Source organism: Phascolarctos cinereus, unplaced genomic scaffold, assembly GCF_003287225.1.
Source record: "Phascolarctos cinereus isolate Bilbo 61053 unplaced genomic scaffold, phaCin_HiC Scaffold_5;HRSCAF=322, whole genome shotgun sequence".
NCBI lineage: Eukaryota > Metazoa > Chordata > Mammalia > Diprotodontia > Phascolarctidae > Phascolarctos > Phascolarctos cinereus.
Window position 1 is genome coordinate 224632409 of NW_027555958.1, and position 20158 is coordinate 224652566.

General features: G+C 39.3%; 1 protein-coding gene across 1 annotated transcript in view; it reads left to right on the forward strand.

Moving 5' to 3' along the window:
- Nucleotides 1-20158, forward strand: part of ADGRF1 (adhesion G protein-coupled receptor F1) — a 62417-nt gene that overhangs the window by 28360 nt on the left and 13899 nt on the right. The window contains 4 exon segments of the mRNA XM_020993953.2: nucleotides 6536-6636; nucleotides 11454-11512; nucleotides 15074-15225; nucleotides 18022-18185. Of these exon segments, the coding sequence (XP_020849612.1) occupies nucleotides 6536-6636; nucleotides 11454-11512; nucleotides 15074-15225; nucleotides 18022-18185 (476 nt within the window).

The window sequence follows — 20158 nt, forward strand, 5'->3', positions numbered from 1 at the left end:
GCCAGTGTTGGCCGAGAGTACCACTGTCAACTCGGTGATGGTTTTGGCAAAGGGTGAATTAAGTGAATATTTGGGACTTCATGGTTTGAGTGACATTATGGAACTGCTCCATGACCAGTCCAACGAGTTCAAGCTAGTTTTAGTTGCTACTTGCCAGCATGGGTCAGAGAAAGTGGGAGACTCAGTTCAAGTAGGTTCTTGGGTTTCCAAAGTGGGTGATACCACCTCTTGGAGGGCCCTGGAATGATCCAGGAGGGCAGTAATAGCCTTGGGTGCAATTGGAGGGTGTTGAATAAAAATAAGGGGGTGGTAGAAGTATAAGGAAAGAAAAGAAGAGAAGAAAATTTTGAAAAAACTGTTTGTACATATTTCATCTGTTATATAACAGAGTTAGAGTCGTAGTGATTACATATTTTCCAAATAAACACACAAAATGCAACTTATAACTGATCAGTGGTCAAGTCCACCTACAGGTCTTAACAAGCGGGTATTGGCAGGCTAGTGTTGCCCTTGTTGGGAAGTCCAGCATGTATCTGTAGGAATATGTGTACATAATGACTTGTTTACAATACTATACTATATGGTTATGTGATGCAATATTGTGTTATCAAAATTTCAGTGGAAGAAAAACCTCCACAAATTTGCAATAAATTATTAAATTTAAGATGAGTCATTTAAAAATATATATGCACATATATAATTTTTTTCTTTTTGAAATAATGCAAATTTTAAAAAAAGATTGTTGAAGTGTTAAAGAAAGTAGATTTCCAGTGGGGTGCTGTGTAATTTTTTTTAAAGGAGTCAGTAGGCCAAATAAATTTGGGAACCTCTGTTCTACATGATGCCTTTATTGGTCCTCCCATCTGTTACACAATCTTTCCCCAAACTTCCTTGTATTCATTTGAAAATATTATGTAATTATCTACGTATTAGAATGTAAGATTTTGAGAACAGTGACTGATTCAGTTTTGTTTTTAACACCAGTGTGATGCCTGTCAAATAGCAAGTGCTTAATAAATGCTTGTTAATTGACTGATTGAGCAATTAATTAGCCCTGAGACTTTGAGCAATTCACAGCCTCTCCGAGCTTCAGCTTTCTCGTCCATATGATAAAAGGGTTAGACCAGGATCATAAATCCAGATGAGAGAAGAGTGCTGAGAAGCCATCTAGTCTAATCTTTTCATTTTGCCAAATGAAGAAAATAAGATATAAGGCGGATAATGGATTGCCAATGTCCTTTATAGCTCTAAGATTCTAAGTTCTATTATCTATTTGTGGGGCAGTTAGGAGACTATCCAGACTGGAATGGAAGGGACATATTGGCAAAAATGAAAGATGAAGTAGAATGGGGCCAGTTAAATGAGAGCCTTAAATGCCAAGCATTGTTCCAAGAGACCATAGGAAGGAAGTCATTATACTTGTTTGTTTGGTTTTTTTTAAAGTAAAGGAGTGACATTATGAAAGCAGTGTTTTAGAAAAATTAATCTTGCAAAAATATGTAGGCTGGATTGGAATAAGCTAGAGACTTGGAAGTGGGGGTGTGGTGGGAAAAACAAGAGCAATTAAAGATCTATTTCCGTAATTCATGTGCTCATTTTGGCTGAGCTTTTTTAATGGTTCCATTGCAAACAATATGGTAGAAAGGACTACTATAGTGACAAGAGAAACAGAGATCAAAGGTAAATGCTGCTCCCCTCACCCACTACCTGGCCCAAGCTAAATTGCAGGAATGTCCAAGTAAAGCATAGGAGAGAATTTCTATCGATTTTCTTAAACCTAACCTATTTCCCGAAGTTGTTCCCAGTGTTGATGAACCATTGATTGCTTCTCTTCTCCTCTGAATCCAACTTTACTGTAAGCTCTATAAAATTTAAAAGCAATCTTTTTATGAATATGGAGAAGGTGTTGAATCAAATGTAACCCTTTTGTTAAGATGGCTGTGCCATGGAAAGTCCAAAAAATCTCAGGGTTTTCACATTTTTCTTGGCTCAAATTCCCAACCAGAAACTTTGGGAAAACCCACTAGACTGTTATCAGTTCCCTAATTAACATGTAAACTATCCATAATGTATTGAAAGGATTTATTAAAAGAAAAATCAACAAATCATTTCTGGTTATGTACCAGGTCAAAATTTCCTGTCTGCCTCTTCTTGTCTTTGTGATCATGGGTAAAGTCTTATCCTCTCCAGGCTCCAATTTCCTAGTTTTGGACAAATAGCTATAATATATTTATATATCTATGTCTATTTCTATATTATATCTAGCTAACTAGCTAGCTAGCTATTTATCTCTATTTTTTTCAGTTAAAGACAGTGTGGCATAATTCGTAGAAACCTGCTCTCAAAGCCAGCAAGGCCTGGGTTCCAGTACCATCTCTAACATATAGTACCTATGTGGTCTTGGTCAAGTCACCTAATTTCTCTTTAGGCATCTCTCTAAGACTATAAATATTGGTAGAAAGAGGTCCTTTACTTGGAAGTTTCCTATACCAAAGATATTACAGGTCCAATCTCTATCTATCTATCTGTCTATCTATCTATCTATCTATCTATCTATCTATCTATCTATCTATGTATCATTTATCTATCATTCATCAATCCATCACTTACCTATCATCTATCCATCTTTTATCTATCATTCATCTATTATCTATCATTTATCTATCTGCATATATGTGTATAATGAATATAAATATACCACACATATATACAGATAGTGCATATATACACTATACACACATATATGTGTATGTATGTATGTATACATACACACACACACACACACACACACACACACATATATATATATATATATATATATATATATATATATATATATGCACAAACATATGCAACAGACAAATTAGAATAACTCTGAGGGTCCTACTCTTTGTTATAGTATGTGAATGAAGAATCTTTTTTATGTTAGAATGGTAACTTCTTGGCTTGACCCACTCCCATGAAGCAGAGAGATATCATAGAAAGAAACATTACATTTGGAGTGCCAAGAACTGAGTTCAAATTCTGGCTCTTCCTCAATACCTATCTCAACTCGTAAAGTTCATTTCACACCTCAGAATCACAGACACTCAGAGTTGAAAAATTCCTTAGAGACCACAGAGCCAATTCCTGCCTGAACAAGAATGAATACCCCCTCCAAAAGGCCTGATAAGGAGTCATCCAGCCTTTGGCTAGAGATCTCTAATCAGGAGGAATCCACTACCCTTCTGGACAGTATTCTCTTCATCACAGCCACCACCACTACTGCCACCACCATCATCATCATTGTTCTCTGCATTACTACTACCACCACTACTACCATACTACTTATTATTATCACTATTATCACTATCGTCTTCATTGCCATTACCACTACCACCACCATCATCATCATCATCACCATCATCATTGTTCTCTTCATCAAAACCACCCCACCAGCAGCAACAGCATCATAACCATCTTCATTATTCTTTTCACCATGATCACTACCACTACCACTATCATCATTGTTCTCTACTTTACTACCACCACCATCATCACTATTACTACCATCATTATCACCATCATCATAGTTTTCTTCATCATCTCCACTATCATCACGTTCACTAACGTTTTTATCGTGCCTTATGGTTTACAAAGCACTTTACATGTAGTATCTCATCATTTCTTTCTTGGACAGTTGGCTCTTTATACAGATAGCCCTCTCTGTGTTACCTAGCAATTAGGTGGCCCAGTAGATATAGCACTGAGCCTGGAGTCAGGAAGACCTGAGTTCAAATATAACCTCAGACATTTACAAGCTGTGTGACTCTAGGTAAGTCACTTAACTTTGGTTTCCTCAACTGTAAAAGGGAAATAATAATAGCACCTGCCTCCCTGGGTTGTTGTGAGAAACAAATGAGATAATATTTGTAAAAAGTCCTTAGCAGAGTTCCTAGCACATAATAGGTGCTGCACAAATGCTTATTCTTCCCCCCACCCCTTCCCTCTCCAATCTATGCTCCACACAACTGCCAAAATCATCTTTCTAATGCACAGAGGTCTGACCATATCACTCTAGGGCATACAAATCTTCAGTGGCTCCCAATTCTTTCTAAGACTAAATATAAACTCAGCCAGCAAGTTAAGGCCTTCCACAATCTAGATGCTACTTATATTTCCAACCTAATTTCTCATTACTCCCTTAAAGGAGCCATTTTAGCCTCCAGCCCAACTAGACTGTTAGTTATTCCCTAATACCATTCCATTTACTATGACCATATCCTTAGCTTATCATCCTCCGTATTTGAAACATACTCTCTTCTTATCTATCTCCACTTATTGAAAACTCTATATTCAAAGCTCACTTTTTACACTCACAATTCCTACACTTTCTCAGACCAAAACATCTTTCTCTGGCCACAGTTTCGTAATTTTTGATGTCCTGCATGATTAGAATATAAACTCATTGAAGGACTGTCTCACTTTTATATCTAGACTTTATATCAATACCCTCAATGCTCAGCCAGGAAGACCTGGGTTCAACTCTTGACTCTTACATGTATCACGTAGATGACACTGTATGCTAAAGTCATTTAATTTTTTCATTGCCCCCTGACGACTCCCTAAGTATGTAAAACTGCAGAGAAGTTGCCCACTATCAGTAGAGGAGTTTCTCATCTAGGAGTTCCTTCAATAAATGAAAGCACAGATCTACTCTCCAGTCCTCTTTTTTTCTCTACCCCACCCAGACCCCAAATTGAATTTAAGTGCCTTGTGGGCAGGTTTGAATTTTTTCTTCCTTTGCATCTTTTATACCTACTGTGATAACATGCTACGTTTCACATAGTAGGAAGGATAAATGCTCATTGGGTTGAATTGAATAGGACAGAATAAGCTTAAACAAATTAATCAAATTCTAATGGTGAAATTTCAAACACAGGGAAACTTGATGTGGGAGATATTTAGAGGCAGGAATGCCTTCCCAGTGCTCATAAACTATACCATGTAGGTTGCCACATATGTTCCCTACTTACTTCTGTTTCATTGAGTGCACTGAAGTCTTTGACTATGTGAATCACAACAGAATGTGGCAAGTCCTCAAAGACACGGGGCTTAATCTGTGTGTGTGTGTGTGTGTGTGTGTGTGTGTGTGTGTGTGTGTGTTAAGGGCAAGCCTTACTTGAGCACCCTGTTAATTCAGATTTGATGTTGAGAGGGAATAAATCACAAGTCATCTTACCTGTCTCTTGAAGAACACTGTTAGAAACAAACATGGAATAACTGATTGGTTAAAGATTGGAAAAGCACTATGACAAGCTTATATATTGTCACCTTATTTATTTAACTTAAATGCAGTGCACAGCATGTAAAATGCCAGGCTAGATGAATCAAAAGCCAGAATTAAGGTTGCCAGGAGAAATATAAACAATCTCGCATATGCGGATTTTACCACTCTAATGGCAAAAAGTGAAGAAGAATGAAGAAGCTTCTTAATGAAGGTGAAAGAGGAAAGGGTAAAAGCTGACCTGAAACTTAACATAAAAAAACAACTAAGACCATAGCAACTGGTCCCATCACTTCCTGGCAAACGAAAGAAAAGAGATGGAAGCAGTGTCAGATTTTATATTCATGGGTTCAAAGATCACTGTAGATGGCAACTGAAGCCATGAAATTAAAAGACGCTTGCTCCTTGGAAAGAAAGCTACGAGAAATCTGGATAGTATAGTAAAAAGCAGAGATATCATCTTGCCATCAGAGGTCCATATCATCGAACCTATGGTTTTTCTAGTAACAAAATGTATGGCTGTGGGAGTTAGACTGTAAGTAAAGCTGAGCACCTGTAGAATTGATGCTTTTGAATGGTGGTGCTGGAGAAGACTTTTGAGAATCACTTGGATAGGAAAGAGATCAAGTAAGTCAGTACTTAAATAAATTAATTCAGGCTATTCATGGGAAAGTTACATACTGAAGCTGAAGCTTAAATACTTTGGCCACCTAATGAGAAGATGAGACTCTCTGGAAAAGGCCCTAATGTTGGGAAAGATTGAAAGCAAAAGGAAAAGGGGAGGGCAGAGGGTAAGATGGATAGATGGTGTCATGCATGCAAAGAACATGAGCTTGGACAGACTTCAGCAGAACAGTAGGCAATAGAAGGGCTGGTGGGCTATGGTCCCTAGGGTCACAAAGAGTCGGATACGGCTGAATGACTGGACAACATTATTTCATAACATTTTCCATTTTTTAGGACTATCCCTAACTCTGTGATTGAAAATTCTAGGCAAAAAACTGCCCTCAGAATCAGGCTATTGAATTAGATAATGGATGTGAAAGCATTTTAAAGCTATAAAGCAACTTAGAAATTAAAGTTATTGTTGTTAGAATTAATTTGTTTTAGGACCACCATCCAAAGAAACTGAAATATGGCTTACAAAGGTTGGTAGATATTGAACAGATGAGCTGACGAAGCCTATTGCTTCAATTTTGCGTTAACTCTAGACTCCAGAATACAAATTTTCATTAAAATCTCTTTTTCTCTCTTTCTTGAATTTCACAGAAATTTTTGGCACTTTTAAAATTTGTGAGAAATTTAGAAAAGATCTCCTGAATTCATCATCTATACTCTACTCCAACTATACCACTGGCATTGAAATCCAAGTAAGCATTTTCTCATTTGGCAGGGAGGGAGGACGTTGGTAGGATTCTTGTTGGTGTATTGTTTGGACTAGATGAAATCCCCTTCTGATTTTGAGACTCTGCGATTCTCTATTCATTGTATGATGAAATGATTGTAGGTAGATGGGTAGATGTACATATACACAAAGCTATACCCATACAAGTTGATATGTACCTTTATATTTGTATCTGTCTCTATCTTTATATCTATGATTATATCTGTACCTAGATGTCTGCCTTTTCATAATTATTTTTATATTGTCCATTGGTAAGACTAGCAGGGGTTCTTAATTTTGGTTTGTTGTTTTTTTTTTTTTGTCTGTTGGGGCAAGCCTAACTTTAGCACTCTGCTGATTCAGATTTGATGTTGAGAGGAGATAAATAACAAGTCATTGAACAGTTAACAAAAGCAGGTTGACTTTGCCCTCACCCAGCAAGGATATATACCACACGCATTCACAGGCAGCTTCTCTGAATGCAGCTCCCCTCATCTCCAAACATTAATGGACCTCCTCAGCAGGGCGGGGCATGGTGACTGGGAGATCTTGAGAAATCCAAGAAGTTGTAAATGCTCTGACTCCATGTAGGCGGAACTTTTTATGTCCTTACGTGAGTCAAAGGAGGCAAGGATAGTTTTATTGTTTTTGTTGTTGTTATTATTGTTAAGTTGTTTCAGTCGTATCTGACTGTGACCCCATCTGAGGTTTTCTGGAATGGTTTGCATTTTCTTCTTCAATTCGTTTTGCAGATGAGAACACTGAGGCAAACAGGGTTAAGTGACTTGCTCAGGGTCACACAGGCAATACAGTGTCGGAGGTCAGATTTGAACTCCGGTCTTCCTGACTCCAAGTCCGGTACTCCATCTGCCACACCACCTAGCTGCCCCTTATTGCTTTTTAGGGAAAACTAATCCTTATTACAAGGAATGGGGAAATCCTGGATCTATCATAGTATTACGGATTCCCTTGACAGTCTGGTGAAGTTTATGGACCCATTCTCAGGATAATGTTTTCAAATAACTGAGGAAAATGCTAAATTTCAAGTAGAGGTTAGTGAAAACAAAGATGCAAATTGAAAGACCCCCTGAAATCTATCTTTGAACCTCTTAAGAACCTATGTTCTAGAGATAACTTGCTCTGCCCATAAACGCAATGTTAAACTAATGTGGTTCTATTCCTGGGGCCTCAGTTGATCTGTTCCTTGTTATAGGAGTTTGGAACCTTCAGAATTTTGAACGAAAAATTTTTTGAGAGAGGAGAACTTTGTAGCTATTTGTGGTTCATTGAAGGTACACATATAATCCCCTCCCAACCCCTCCACCTCCTATAATATTTTAGAGTCTTGTTACTTAGTGTTAAAAATTAATGCTTAGGAAAATATAGCTCAGAAAACAGAGATTAAAATGCATAAGCTTGATAGGCTGGCTAGGAAGACTTTGATGTTTCATCCATGGCGTGGAGGTGACCTTGAGTTCTCCAAATATAAGGCCCTAGAGTATAAATTCCAGTAGGTCCAATAAATTGGAAAGATTTCAATTGTAGTACATGAGCTAACTCAAGTGTGATACATGTATTCAAAGTGTCAAATATCTATGAACTAACTCAGCTAAATTTTGAGAGAGACTTATCACAAGATTGGTCAGAGGATAATTACTTTACCAGACAAGTCATGGAGACTACTTATTAAGACACAGAAAAACTTAGATACATCTTGAGGGAATGTTCACACTGGTAGTAACTTTACAGGGTCTGGGAAAGGCTAAAATACCAGCAATTGAAAAAAGGTCAACCACTGTTTGCCAGATTGAATTAGATGAAGCAGTATGTGGTAACAGAATACAGCCTCTGGTTCAGAAGTCAGGGGACCAGGGTTCTAGTTCTTCATACCTTCTGTGAAATCTTAAAACTATGGTTTAAACTTCCCAAACCTCAGTTTCCCCATCTGAAAAATGAGAGAACCAGACACAATGATTCCCTAAGGTTCCTCCTATCTCTGAAAGTTTATGATTTTATATAACACAATAATATCAAGAAACTATTTATGAAGTTTCATAAGCTTTCATTAATTATTGTTTTTATAAGCTTTATTACTGAAAGAGGAAAGTAAACAAAGGCTTCAAATATCCCTAATATGGAAGCAAATATGCCATAGGAAAAAAAAATCACCCTCTTGTCATTGTCTGTTCCTTACTCTCTGGACTATAACCTCAGTAAAAGCTTTTTTGGCCAACTGCCATGCTTTTATTTTCTCTGTGATATCTTCTGGAGAGCAAACATAGTCATTTAATTTATGTATCTATTTCTAAAGAAAACATATCCACATAATGGCTTTTAAATGTGTTACAATGATTGTCTTAAAAAAATCTAGTGTCCATCTCTGATACTTTCTTAGCCTTGCACATAGTAAATGTTCAATAAATATTGGTTGATTGTTCCATTTTTACCACCTGGGTTTTTGTATTTTGAAATTGGTTGATTTTTGGTTTTTTGTTTTTTTTCTTTTTAGGCTTTTGGGGTTAAGTGACTTGCCCAGAGTCACACAACTAGTAAGTGTCAAGTGTTTGGTCAGAGGTGAGGTCTTCCTGACTTCAGGGCTGGTGCTCTATCCACTGCGCCACCTAGCTGCCCTGAAATTAGTTGATTTTTGTCCATTTCTTTTGTCCATTTTTCATATATTCATTCATTCAATAAATTTTATTGAATACTTACTGGAAGAACTACATGATGTAGTATTTCTCTCTCAAACACTCTATGGATGTCAGGAGATCAGGGTTCTGGCCCTGACTCTGCTTACTGTGGGAACTTGAGTGGCTCTGCCCCTGTCTCTGGGGCTCACTTGCCTACAAATTGAAGGAATTGGGCAGAATATTCTTAAAAGGCACCTTCACTTCTAAATTTTGTGATATGCTAGGTACAAAGGGAAATATAGTGATAAATACATTTGAGGGCCACTAAAGACATTTTGACAGTTGGAGGTATATTTATGGTGGTGTCAATCTTTTTGCTCATGGCACAGTATGATTTTTATACTGTAAAGAATTGAGGCAGACCCCAAGAAAGATAGGAGACCCATACGTGCAATTGCAACTGAGATTCCATACAATTTGTGGCATATCTAGCCCAAACTTGGCGTTCATTCCTGTATCAAAACACGTGAGTTGAGAACCATTGATCTATAGAAATGAACTTTCATGAGCTTGCTAATAGCTAGTATTTATATAGCACCTAGTATGTTCTAGGTAATTTACAAATATCTCATTTGATCCTCACAACAACCTGGGAGGTAGATGCTACTATTATCTTTATTTTACAGTTGAGGAAACTGAGGCAAACAGAGCAACCTAAAAGATCACCTCGCCAGTAAGTGTCTGAGGCAGGATTTAAACTCCAGACTCCAGAACCAGCAGTCTATCCACTGTGCCACCTAGGGACTTGAATCTGTTGAATGGTGAAATGGGAGTAAATTTGTAGGAATTTCAGTTCATGAGCAGGATAGAGACCATGACATATGAGAGTTGGCTGAAGAAAATGAAAGTGTTTAGCCCAGAAAAGACTTATGGTAACTGTCTTGTTGTGTTTGAAGGACAGTCACATAGAAGGGGGGTTGTACTTGCTGGCTCCTCTCCAGAAGACAGAGGTAGGAACAATGGAAGGAAGTTGCTTATAGGCAGATTTCTTCTTGATATGAAAAAAAGCACCCTAACAATTTGTTCTGTCTAAAAGTGCAATAGGACACCTCAGGAAGTGGTGATTTCCCCATCAGGCAGAGGCTGCAGGACCAAGGACTTGTCAGCAATGTTGTACAAGGTATCCTTGTCTCAGGTATGAGTTGGCCTAGAATCAGTGGCCTCAAGGCCACATGTGGCCTTCTAGGTCCTCGGATGCGGCCTTTTGACTGAGTCCAACAGAACAAATCCCTTTTATTAAGGGGATTTGTTCTGTGAAGTTTGGATTCAGTCAAAAGGCCTCATTTGAGGACCTAGAAGGCCCACATGTGGCCTCAAGCCTGCAGGTTCCCCACGCCTAGGCCCTAGATGGTCTCTGAGGTATTTTCTAACTTTGAGATAATGTGATTTTGTACATAAGACTATTCCTTAGAGAGGAATTCTGGACCCTGAACTTAAATACTGAGGAAAATTATGAAATCTCTCATGGAAATCTTCAGAAACCACTAGTTGGATTTGCTTCTGTTTAGGATGATTCAGTATCATGGTCCTGAGTAATGGCAGTCAGGCTCACCCAAGGGATCTGCCAAAGTCTTTTTCTAGAATTTAATTTAGTCATAACATGAAAACTGCTACCTCCTTATGTCAGGGAAAAGGATTTGGCCTGAGTAAGTAGAAGTACCCCCCATCTAAACTAAATTCATCTCTCATCCTAGACTGTTATTGGCTCCTTCCTTCTACATATATATGTATATATATATATATATATATATATATATATATATATATATATATATATATATATATATATATATATGTGTGTGTGTATATATAGATATGTATGTATATATTTGTACGTATATGTGTATGTATATATATACACATATATGTATGTGCATATCTATCTGTATGCATATCTATATGTATGTATCTATCTAATTATATGTGTGTGTGTATATGTATAAAAGGGCAACTGCTGTTTGTTTTGCTTGTTTGATTTTGAGATCCTGCTCCCTCTCTTTTCAGGCCTTTCTTGTTCATCTAGATAATTTCCTGTCTCTCCACTAGTTACTCAAATGTCTTTCCCAGGCAAAGGGGATGAGATCAAAGTGTTGCCCTCTGTTCTCTTTCCCAGCTTAAGGAAGCCTACAAATGGGTTCCAGGTTTTGATTCTGTTCGTGTCACCCAGTTTCGGTAAGTAACACAATAGCCCCGGAAGGGTAGACCCCTGGATTGCATAATGGGCTGCAAAATGTCTCTTGCATTTCCCAACGATTTTACGGAACTTGGTAAGAGGTCATTCTTTCAAATATTTATTTATTTACCTGTATGTTCACTTATAAATCCATTCATTTATACATCACACATTTATTAAGTTCCTACTGTTTGTAAAAGCCTGTGCTAAGTGTTTGAAAGGCTACAAAGATGTGTAAGGCCTGGATTCTGCTATTGTGGAGCTCATAGTCTCATAGAGAAGAAAAGACACACACATAAACAATTATGATATATTGTAGAATGGGAAAGTCCAGTAGGAGAGGGACAGGGAGGTTAAGGCATAGAGGTTCATAAGACCACAACATCACTGATTTAAAGCATCAGCAGATCTTGCGCCATATTGTCGTTTCCCTCAGCATTCAAAGCTGACCTCTGACCTGTAGCTTGGAGAGCTGAACTGAACTAAATATTTAAGTTTACAGTATCCTAGAGGATTTACATTTCATGCCATTTACTAACTGGATGACCTTGCATAAGGCACTTAATTTTTCTATGCCTGGATTTCCTCATCTACAAAATGAAAAGTTTGAACTACAGGGCTATAGAGTTCGTGATAGAAAGATATTTTATCAATTTGCCATTTGTCCTGCCTTATCATAGACATTGATCTTTGGCCACACATACGTATTCATAAATCTCTCTCTATTTCATTCTTACTATAAAGGATTGTAAACTTTGCCATTTAAAGCTCTTTCCAATCTGCCTCCAGTCTACGCTGTGAGACCTATTATGCATTATTGCCCTTGACTCACTCTATATTCCAGTCAGACCATATACCATCTTCTACTTCTGTTCATTTGTACCAGCTACCCCCTATGCCCGGAATTCATCAACTCTTCAATGCTATTTCATAGAATTCCTACCTTTCTTCAAAGTTCAACTAAAGGAAGTCTATTTTGACCTTGCCCCCATCCCCCTTGTTAATACCCTCCCTGGGGAAATGACTTTACCATCTATTTTGACTATATTATACATCGACTCATCTATGTACATGTTGATTCTCAGCAATAGAAAGGAAACTCTTTGTTACTGGGGACCATTTCAGTTTTGTTTGTGTATCTCCAGTGCCTGGCATATAGTAGGTGCTTAATAAATGCTTATCAATTGAATTGTGCCTTGAACTAAAATACCCTTAGGACTAAAGCACAGCTGAGCAACCCTTGATAAATTGCTAAAATAACTTAAAGAGATCAGTAGGCAAATATGGGAATCTCTTAGGATATTATAGCCAGAAACGAACCTCATCATTCACAAGTGAAGATACTGAGGCCCAGAGGAGCTAAGTGATTTGCTATACAATTATAAGTTTTTTAAAAGCAGGAACTGTGTCAGATCTACATTTCTGTTTAAAGCTCCTACGACAATACTTATGGGCAATGGGGTGGCATAATGCTTAAAGCACTGGGCCTGAAGTCAGAAATACCTGAGCTCAAATGCAGCCTCAGACACTCACTAGCTGTGTGACCCTGGGTGAGTCACTTAATCCTGTTGGTCTCGGCTTCCTCATCTGTAAAATGAGCTTGAGAAAGAAATGCCAAACTGCTCCAGTGTCTTTGGGGTCTTAAAGAGCCAGACACAGCTGAAACAACTGAACGACAGCAACAAGGCTTGTTTATATTAGGCATATAACAAATAGTTATTCAGGTTAATTAAATTGAATTTCCCAATGCCACACAGCTTGTTAAATGGCAGAACTGGGAAATAAGCCACATGTCCTGATGCCCAATGTTTTAACAATTCTACCGGGCTGCTTCAAAGACATATTAATCCAGAAGAAAGATTTTTTTTTGATTATAAGTTCCTTCCTCAGGGCAGTATAGATACTGAGATAGTGTAGGTAGTTACTGAGTAGGAAATATAACTTATATAAGATTATTTATCTTATTTGGGCAATCCCAGGGCCTATAGCTATTGACAGCTCATTAACTAGGAATCTTGGTGCCTGGGGCAAATTCAGTGGCATCAGAGAGAGGTCTAACGAAATGCCCTGTCCTTTAAGGTAAACTGAAGACAGAGGAGAGTCAGAAAGGTGAAAAACTGAGAAACCAGTGTATTCAAAGGAGGCAGGGATTGGTGTGGAGACAGGTGTCAAACACAGGGTCCACAGGTAGAGCAGATTAAAGCATGACCAGATTAAAATGTAATTAGGAAACATTTGAGAAGTAAATAAAATACAGTAAAACATAGGTGATATGCACTGTAAAACATCAACGTGTGGCCCGCCGGGGTCCTCATGTGTGGATTTGTTGCTGTTCAGCTGCGTCTGACTCTTTGTGGCCCCATTTGAGGTTTTCTTGGCAGAGATACTGGAGTGGTTTTCCATTTCCTTCTCCAGCTCATTTTCCAGATGAGGAAACTGAGGCAAACAGGCTAAGTGGCTTGCTCAGCATCACACGGCTGGCCTGATTTGAATTCAGATGAGTCTCCCTGACTCCAGGTCCAGCACTCTATCCACTGTGTCACCTAGCAGCCATATATAGATTAGTGGCTCCTTTTTCTATTTGAGTTGACACCACTGTGGAAGATTGTGAGCCAGGCACTGAAGTCATTGATTGTGAGCTGGAAGTCTAAAGATAGCAGCAGCAAGGATCTAGATAGTTCAGAGTGACCTTTTGAAGAAGAATGACTTGTCAGGGGGAAGGTTTGAAAGTAGCACTAGGGGGCAGCTAGGTGGTGCAGTGAATAGAGCACCAGCCCTGAAGTCAGGAGGACCTGAGTTCAAATTCGGCCTCAGACCAAACACTTGACACTTACTAGCTGTGTGACCCTGGGCAAGTCACTTAACCCCAATTGCCTAAAAAGAAAAAAGAAAAAAAGAAAAAAGAAAGTAGCACTAGGGAGCAAGGAATATACCAGCTGCTTCTCCTGACTCTGAGCATCAGGGCATGTGAGAGAAGGGGCAGCCATCCAAGGAGAGGGTCCTTAGATGGATCTTGCCATCGCAGGATTTCGTGTCTTCAGGAGAGCAGTAGACTGTATAGAACACCCAAAGATGCAAAGATGAAGGGGACTTTGTTAGTCATTGAGGAAGTTTCCAGAGGATGGAATGCAAAGGAAAGGCAGGGCCAAATAGGGATTGGGGATGGCTAGAGCTGAATTTATTATGGGCGTAGGGGTGGGAAGGACTCTTTTGAAGCAGCCAGCATGTGCTGCCTCTGAAGGTGATCTCACCTCCTGATTCCAGTAGCTTGCTCACGTAGTGAGGCCTACTGAGGCATTCTTGTCCTAGTGAGTATATAGGACCCAGGAGAGGACCGTGATGACCATGCGACCTTAGAGAGGGCAGCTCAAGGGGTGGGAAAAAGAGATTGGACAGCTAACACAGCAAAGGAAGCAACTCCCCTGTTGAGAGAAACTGCATCCCCCTAAATAGCAACACTTGGGCCAAATACCCATTCACATTACCCTAGTTCCATTTTGGTTTAATGCTGCTCCATTTTCTGTTTCACATTGGTTATTCTTTCCATATGATTCTTCTAGGGAAGGAAGCATTATTGTTGGATATGAAATCATTGGTTCTAGCAACACATCTGATCTTTTGGCTTCTGTCATGCAAGTCTCTGAAAAAGCAAAATCAAATCTTAAAAAGTTCTATCTAATAGAAGAAAGTTCTTTCAGAGTGTTTGTAAAAGGTAACACCATTTCTCAGTCTTCTGTGTAGTAGTTTGCTTTTCTTTCTCATGGGAATAAAAGAATCAAAGGGACTTTAAAGGCTATATAATCACACTCACTCTTTTTAGGGATAAGGAAATGGTGGCCCACACAAATTAAATGGCTTGCCCAAGGTCACACATCAATACCTTTTACATAAAACATGAGCTCTACTGTTACTCATAGAAACATGGGGAGATAAAACCTTATAATTGTATATTATTTTTCATTCATTTATTCAACAAATATTTATTAAAGGCCTACCACAGAAATGTCTAATCCAGGGGTGGGAAACCTGGCCTCGAGGCCACATGTGGCCCTCTAGGTCCTCAAGTGCGGCCCTTCGACTAAATCCAAATCTCACAGAACAAATGCCCTTAATAAAAAGATTTGTTCTGTGTAACTTATAGACTCAGTCAAAAGGCCACATCTGAGACCTAGAAGGCCACAGGTTCCCCACCCCTGGAAGATTCAACATCCCCCAGTGTAGCAGGGAACCAGATTAAAATGTAATTGGGAAATATTTACCAAAATAAATAAAAATACAATAAAACATAGATAATATCACATTTTAAAACTAAGTCAATATGTAACCCACAGGTATCCGTATGTATGGATCAATCCCCTCTCCCCCTTTGTATTTGAGTCTGATACCACTGGCCTACAGCATGCATGCAATGAGTTCCTTGAGCCAGGCGCTAATCTTGATTAAGTTAGGATGACTGATATTTTCTAGGCTCCACTGACTCATTCAGATGTGTGCTGCTTACTGATGTGGTATTTGTCTCTCATGCAGAAGAACTATGGTGCCATTGGAGGCTGTGGTTGGAATGATTGCATAATATCGACAGGGATGTGGCCCCTGATGAAACCATGTTGAGAATACTTGACTTTCCTTCTTTCTCAGGAGATGACTGAACTAAATCTGAACCCAAACAACTCACTGTTTTCCCCAGGACCCTTTTTCTCTCAGTCTTTGTCACTTGAACTTAGACCTCTCCAACCCAGATTTGCCTTGCCTTTTCTGTCTCTACTAAAGAAAATAGGTAGTTGGATTTGAATGAGATCTGGGGAAGTGGTATGGTACAGTGGAAAGAGAGTTGGTCTAGAGTTCACATCCCAGCTCCGCCGCTCACTATTTATGCAATGTTGGGCATGTCACTTAATTTTACTTATTAATCTCAGATTTCTCATCTGGGCTACTTGACCATGGGCATCTCTTTCACCTCTAAATCTATAGGCAGCTAGGTGGTGCAGTAGATAGAATGCTGGGGCTAGAGTTAGGAAGATCCGAGTTCAGATCTGGCCTCAGATACTTGCTAGCTGTGTGATCCTGGGCAAGTAATTTAACTATGTTTGCCTCAGTTTCCTCATCTGTAAAATTATCTAGAGAAGAAAACAAAAAATGACTGCAGAATCTTTGCCAAGAAAATCCCAAATAGGGTCATGATGAGACAGACATAACTAAAAAAATGACTGAACAGCAGAGTCCCTCGCTCCCATAACACCAAAGTAACCATCCATGTTATCACTTTAGTTAGCTATATTTCTTTGGGTCATGAAAATATTGGGGTTTTCAAAAATACCTTTATTAATGTAAAAACTCAAGAAGAGGTCACACCTTAAGTTGAAGGGATTAAATGATAGTCATCTAAGGGCAATAGGACATAGAACGGGTATCTGGAGTGAGAAAAGATTACTGGGGAAGGGATGTGATGCCTGGATGCAGGAAAGATCAGGGGAAGGAGGAACATGCAAAGAACTGGAAATTCAATATGCATGAATAGCATGACCAAGAGCCTCAAAATCTCTGATGTTATCTCAGGCAAATTTAAATAAGTATTCAGAACTAAGGAGATGATTTTGTTCTTGTTGTTGAGTTATTTCAGTTATGTCTGACTCTTTGTGACCCTACGTGGAGTTTTCTTGGCAAAGATACTAGAGTGGCTTGCCATTTCCTTCTCTAGTTTATTTTACATATGAGGAAATTGAGGCAATGACTTGACCAGGGCCACACGGCTAGTAAGTGTGTGAGGCTAGATTTGAACTCAGGATCATGTTTTTCTTACTCCAAGCCCAGCACTCTGTGGACCATGGCGCCCCAACCATTAGAGCTAGAATGAGCTGCCTCAGGAGGTAGTGGGGTTCATCCCCAGTAAAAGTCTTCAAATAAAGGCAAGATGATCACTTTTCTTGGACATTGTAGAAAAGACTCCAGGATAGCCATGATTTGGATTAGAAGGTCTATGAGAGTCCCTTGTAACTTTTAACATTCTATGATCATATCAAATGGATCAGTGGAGATATTTACTCTTATTGGGGAGAAACATCATAGAGGAAAGAAAGCTTCAAGGTCTGTTGTTATTAGTGTTGTTCAGTCATTTTCAGTCATTTCTGACTCTTTGTGACCCCATTTGGGTTTATTTGTTTGTTTGTTTTTTGAGAAATATACTGGAGTGGTTTTCCATTTCCTTCTCCAATTCATTTTACAGATGAAGCAACTGAGACAAACAGAATAAAGTGACTTGCCCAGGGTCACCCAGTTAGTAAATATCTGAGGCCAGATTTGAACTCAGGAAGATGAGTCTTCTGACTCAAGGCCCCGCACTCTGTCCACTATGGCACCGCCTAGTCTTACCTCAAGGCCAGCTCTGGCTCTATGATTTTGAAAACATAAGCCACCTCTTAGAGGACTTGCATGCGTTCAGGGACCAGACATTTCAGCTCCAGTTCTCCTCTCGCCCTCCCCACCCCTGTTTGTTTCTGTTTTTGTCCAGCTGACTGTGACAGCATTGTCTTTGGATTTGGTTCTGAGAACAACCAGTACACCCTGCCCTGCAGCGCTGGCTACGTGGGAAGCATCACTGCCAGATGTCACTCTTCGGAGTGGCAACTGGTCAGGGAAACGTGTGTGCCGCTTCAGCTGGAAGAACTGAGGAAGGTCAAGTATTTCCACATAATGGAGCTTATCCCAAGTTTGGGTTTCATCACCAAATAGCCCTCAGTGAATGGGACAGCTCCAGTTGTCCTCGGCAGAGGTCAAAGTAATTCAGTTAATTCGATGAGCAGTTACAAACTGCCTACTAGGTTTCAGGCACTGTGAATACAATGACAAATATGAAAAGGGTCCTGGTCCCCAAGAAACTTGAATTCTAGGAGACAAGTAAATCCATTTCAAAGTCCTTCTCCTGAGAGTGGGTTTAGCATAAAGTAACACCTCATCGAGGCAGCTGATGATACAATGGAGAGAGCAGGGGGCTTGGAATTCAGCCAAATGCATTTACTAACTGTATGACCCAGGACAAATAATCTCTGTTTGCCTCAGTTTCCTCAACTGTAAAATGGGTATAATAATAGCATACAGGGTTGTGCTGTGAGGATCAAAAGAGGCCATATTTGTAAAAAGCATTTAGCATAACGGCTGGCACATAGTACGTGTTATGTAAACACTTATCCCTTTCCTTTCCCTTCCTCTTATCAATGCCTAGACCAGGGTTGGCAGCCTCAGAGCCAGCTGGAAGTTGGCACTTGGAGTTTCAGAGGTGAGAGAGACTAAGCTATGTAGGAGATCACCGATAAAGCGAATAATCAGAAATCCAGAATCACATACCAACTAATGTTCAGGGTGAAGCCTGGTTGTGGCATACAAGTGCATATTAACTGTGTGGTACAATGGATAGAGCACTAAGCCTGGAGTCAGGAAGATCTGACTGCAAATCCAGCCTTAGAAACTTATTAGCTGTGTGACCCTAAGCAAGTCACTGAACTGCTGACTGGCTCAGTTTCACCAACTGTATAAAGGGGATAAGCACTTAGCTCAGTAGATGGCACATAGTAGGTGCTTCTTCCCTTCCCCTTCTCTATTGGTGTTACCATAGTAAAGAACAGAGAGCTTCAGGTGACTGTCTTTGTTATGGCTGTAGCTCTTTCAATGCCCAGCAAAAGGTTTTATACAAGGTAAGTGTTTAATAAATGGTTAAATAATAAGTAACTAGGTTGAAAAGATAGTCAAGAACCAGGAGACCAATGTAGAATTAAAGGGGCAACAAAGGTTTTCTTTTTCTTTTCCTTCATTTTTTGACCTCACCCCTACCCCCACTGGGGAGCGAGGGAAGTAGGAAAGAAAAAAATGCTTGGTTCTTGAAAAAAAAAGTAATTAAAAAAAAGAATTAAAGGACATTTCAGGCGCTAGGGGTCCAGAGACCTTGATAATGAGGCAAACTTTTATCTTTGGGAGATTTATTTTATGAATTCACTGAAGCTGTTCCTGAGCGATGCACTCAGATAAGGGTGTACACTTGGTTAGGCTAGACAGGGTGGAGAGCAAGGGTAAGAAATGATCTTGACACAGTTCAGTGTTCAATGTTCAATGGAGAATAATGGCACTGTTATCAAAAGGGAAGAGGAAACCAGTGAGTGCAGGAACTGGATTCCTCTGGTTGTTTCTAGTCGACTGGAAGGGAGCACCTGCTCATACCAGCTAACCAAGAGAGCATGACTCAGTGGCCATAGAAATGGGCTTTGGGTAGGAAGCAACATGGAGAAAGCAATGAAGCAAATAAAACCCGGCCCAGGCCTAACACAGAGGATTAGAGACACAAACAGGCCCACATAACATTTTGTGTCGCACCTTTCTATTTTCTTATATGTTCCCTACTAGACTATGAGCTCCATGAGGGCAGAGACAGTATATTATCTAAATTTCATCTCTACTCCCCATCTAGTTCAATCTTCTGGGCAGAGTAGGGCTGAATAAATATTTGACAAATTGTGGTATTGAACTAAATCGAATTGAATTAGATTATGTAGTTCTAAACAAGAAAATCTAATCTAGGGTGATAATAAAAATGAAGTCATACTTGTATGGTACTTGAAAGCATGTAAAATGCTTTCTTTGCAATGAAAATAGTAGAA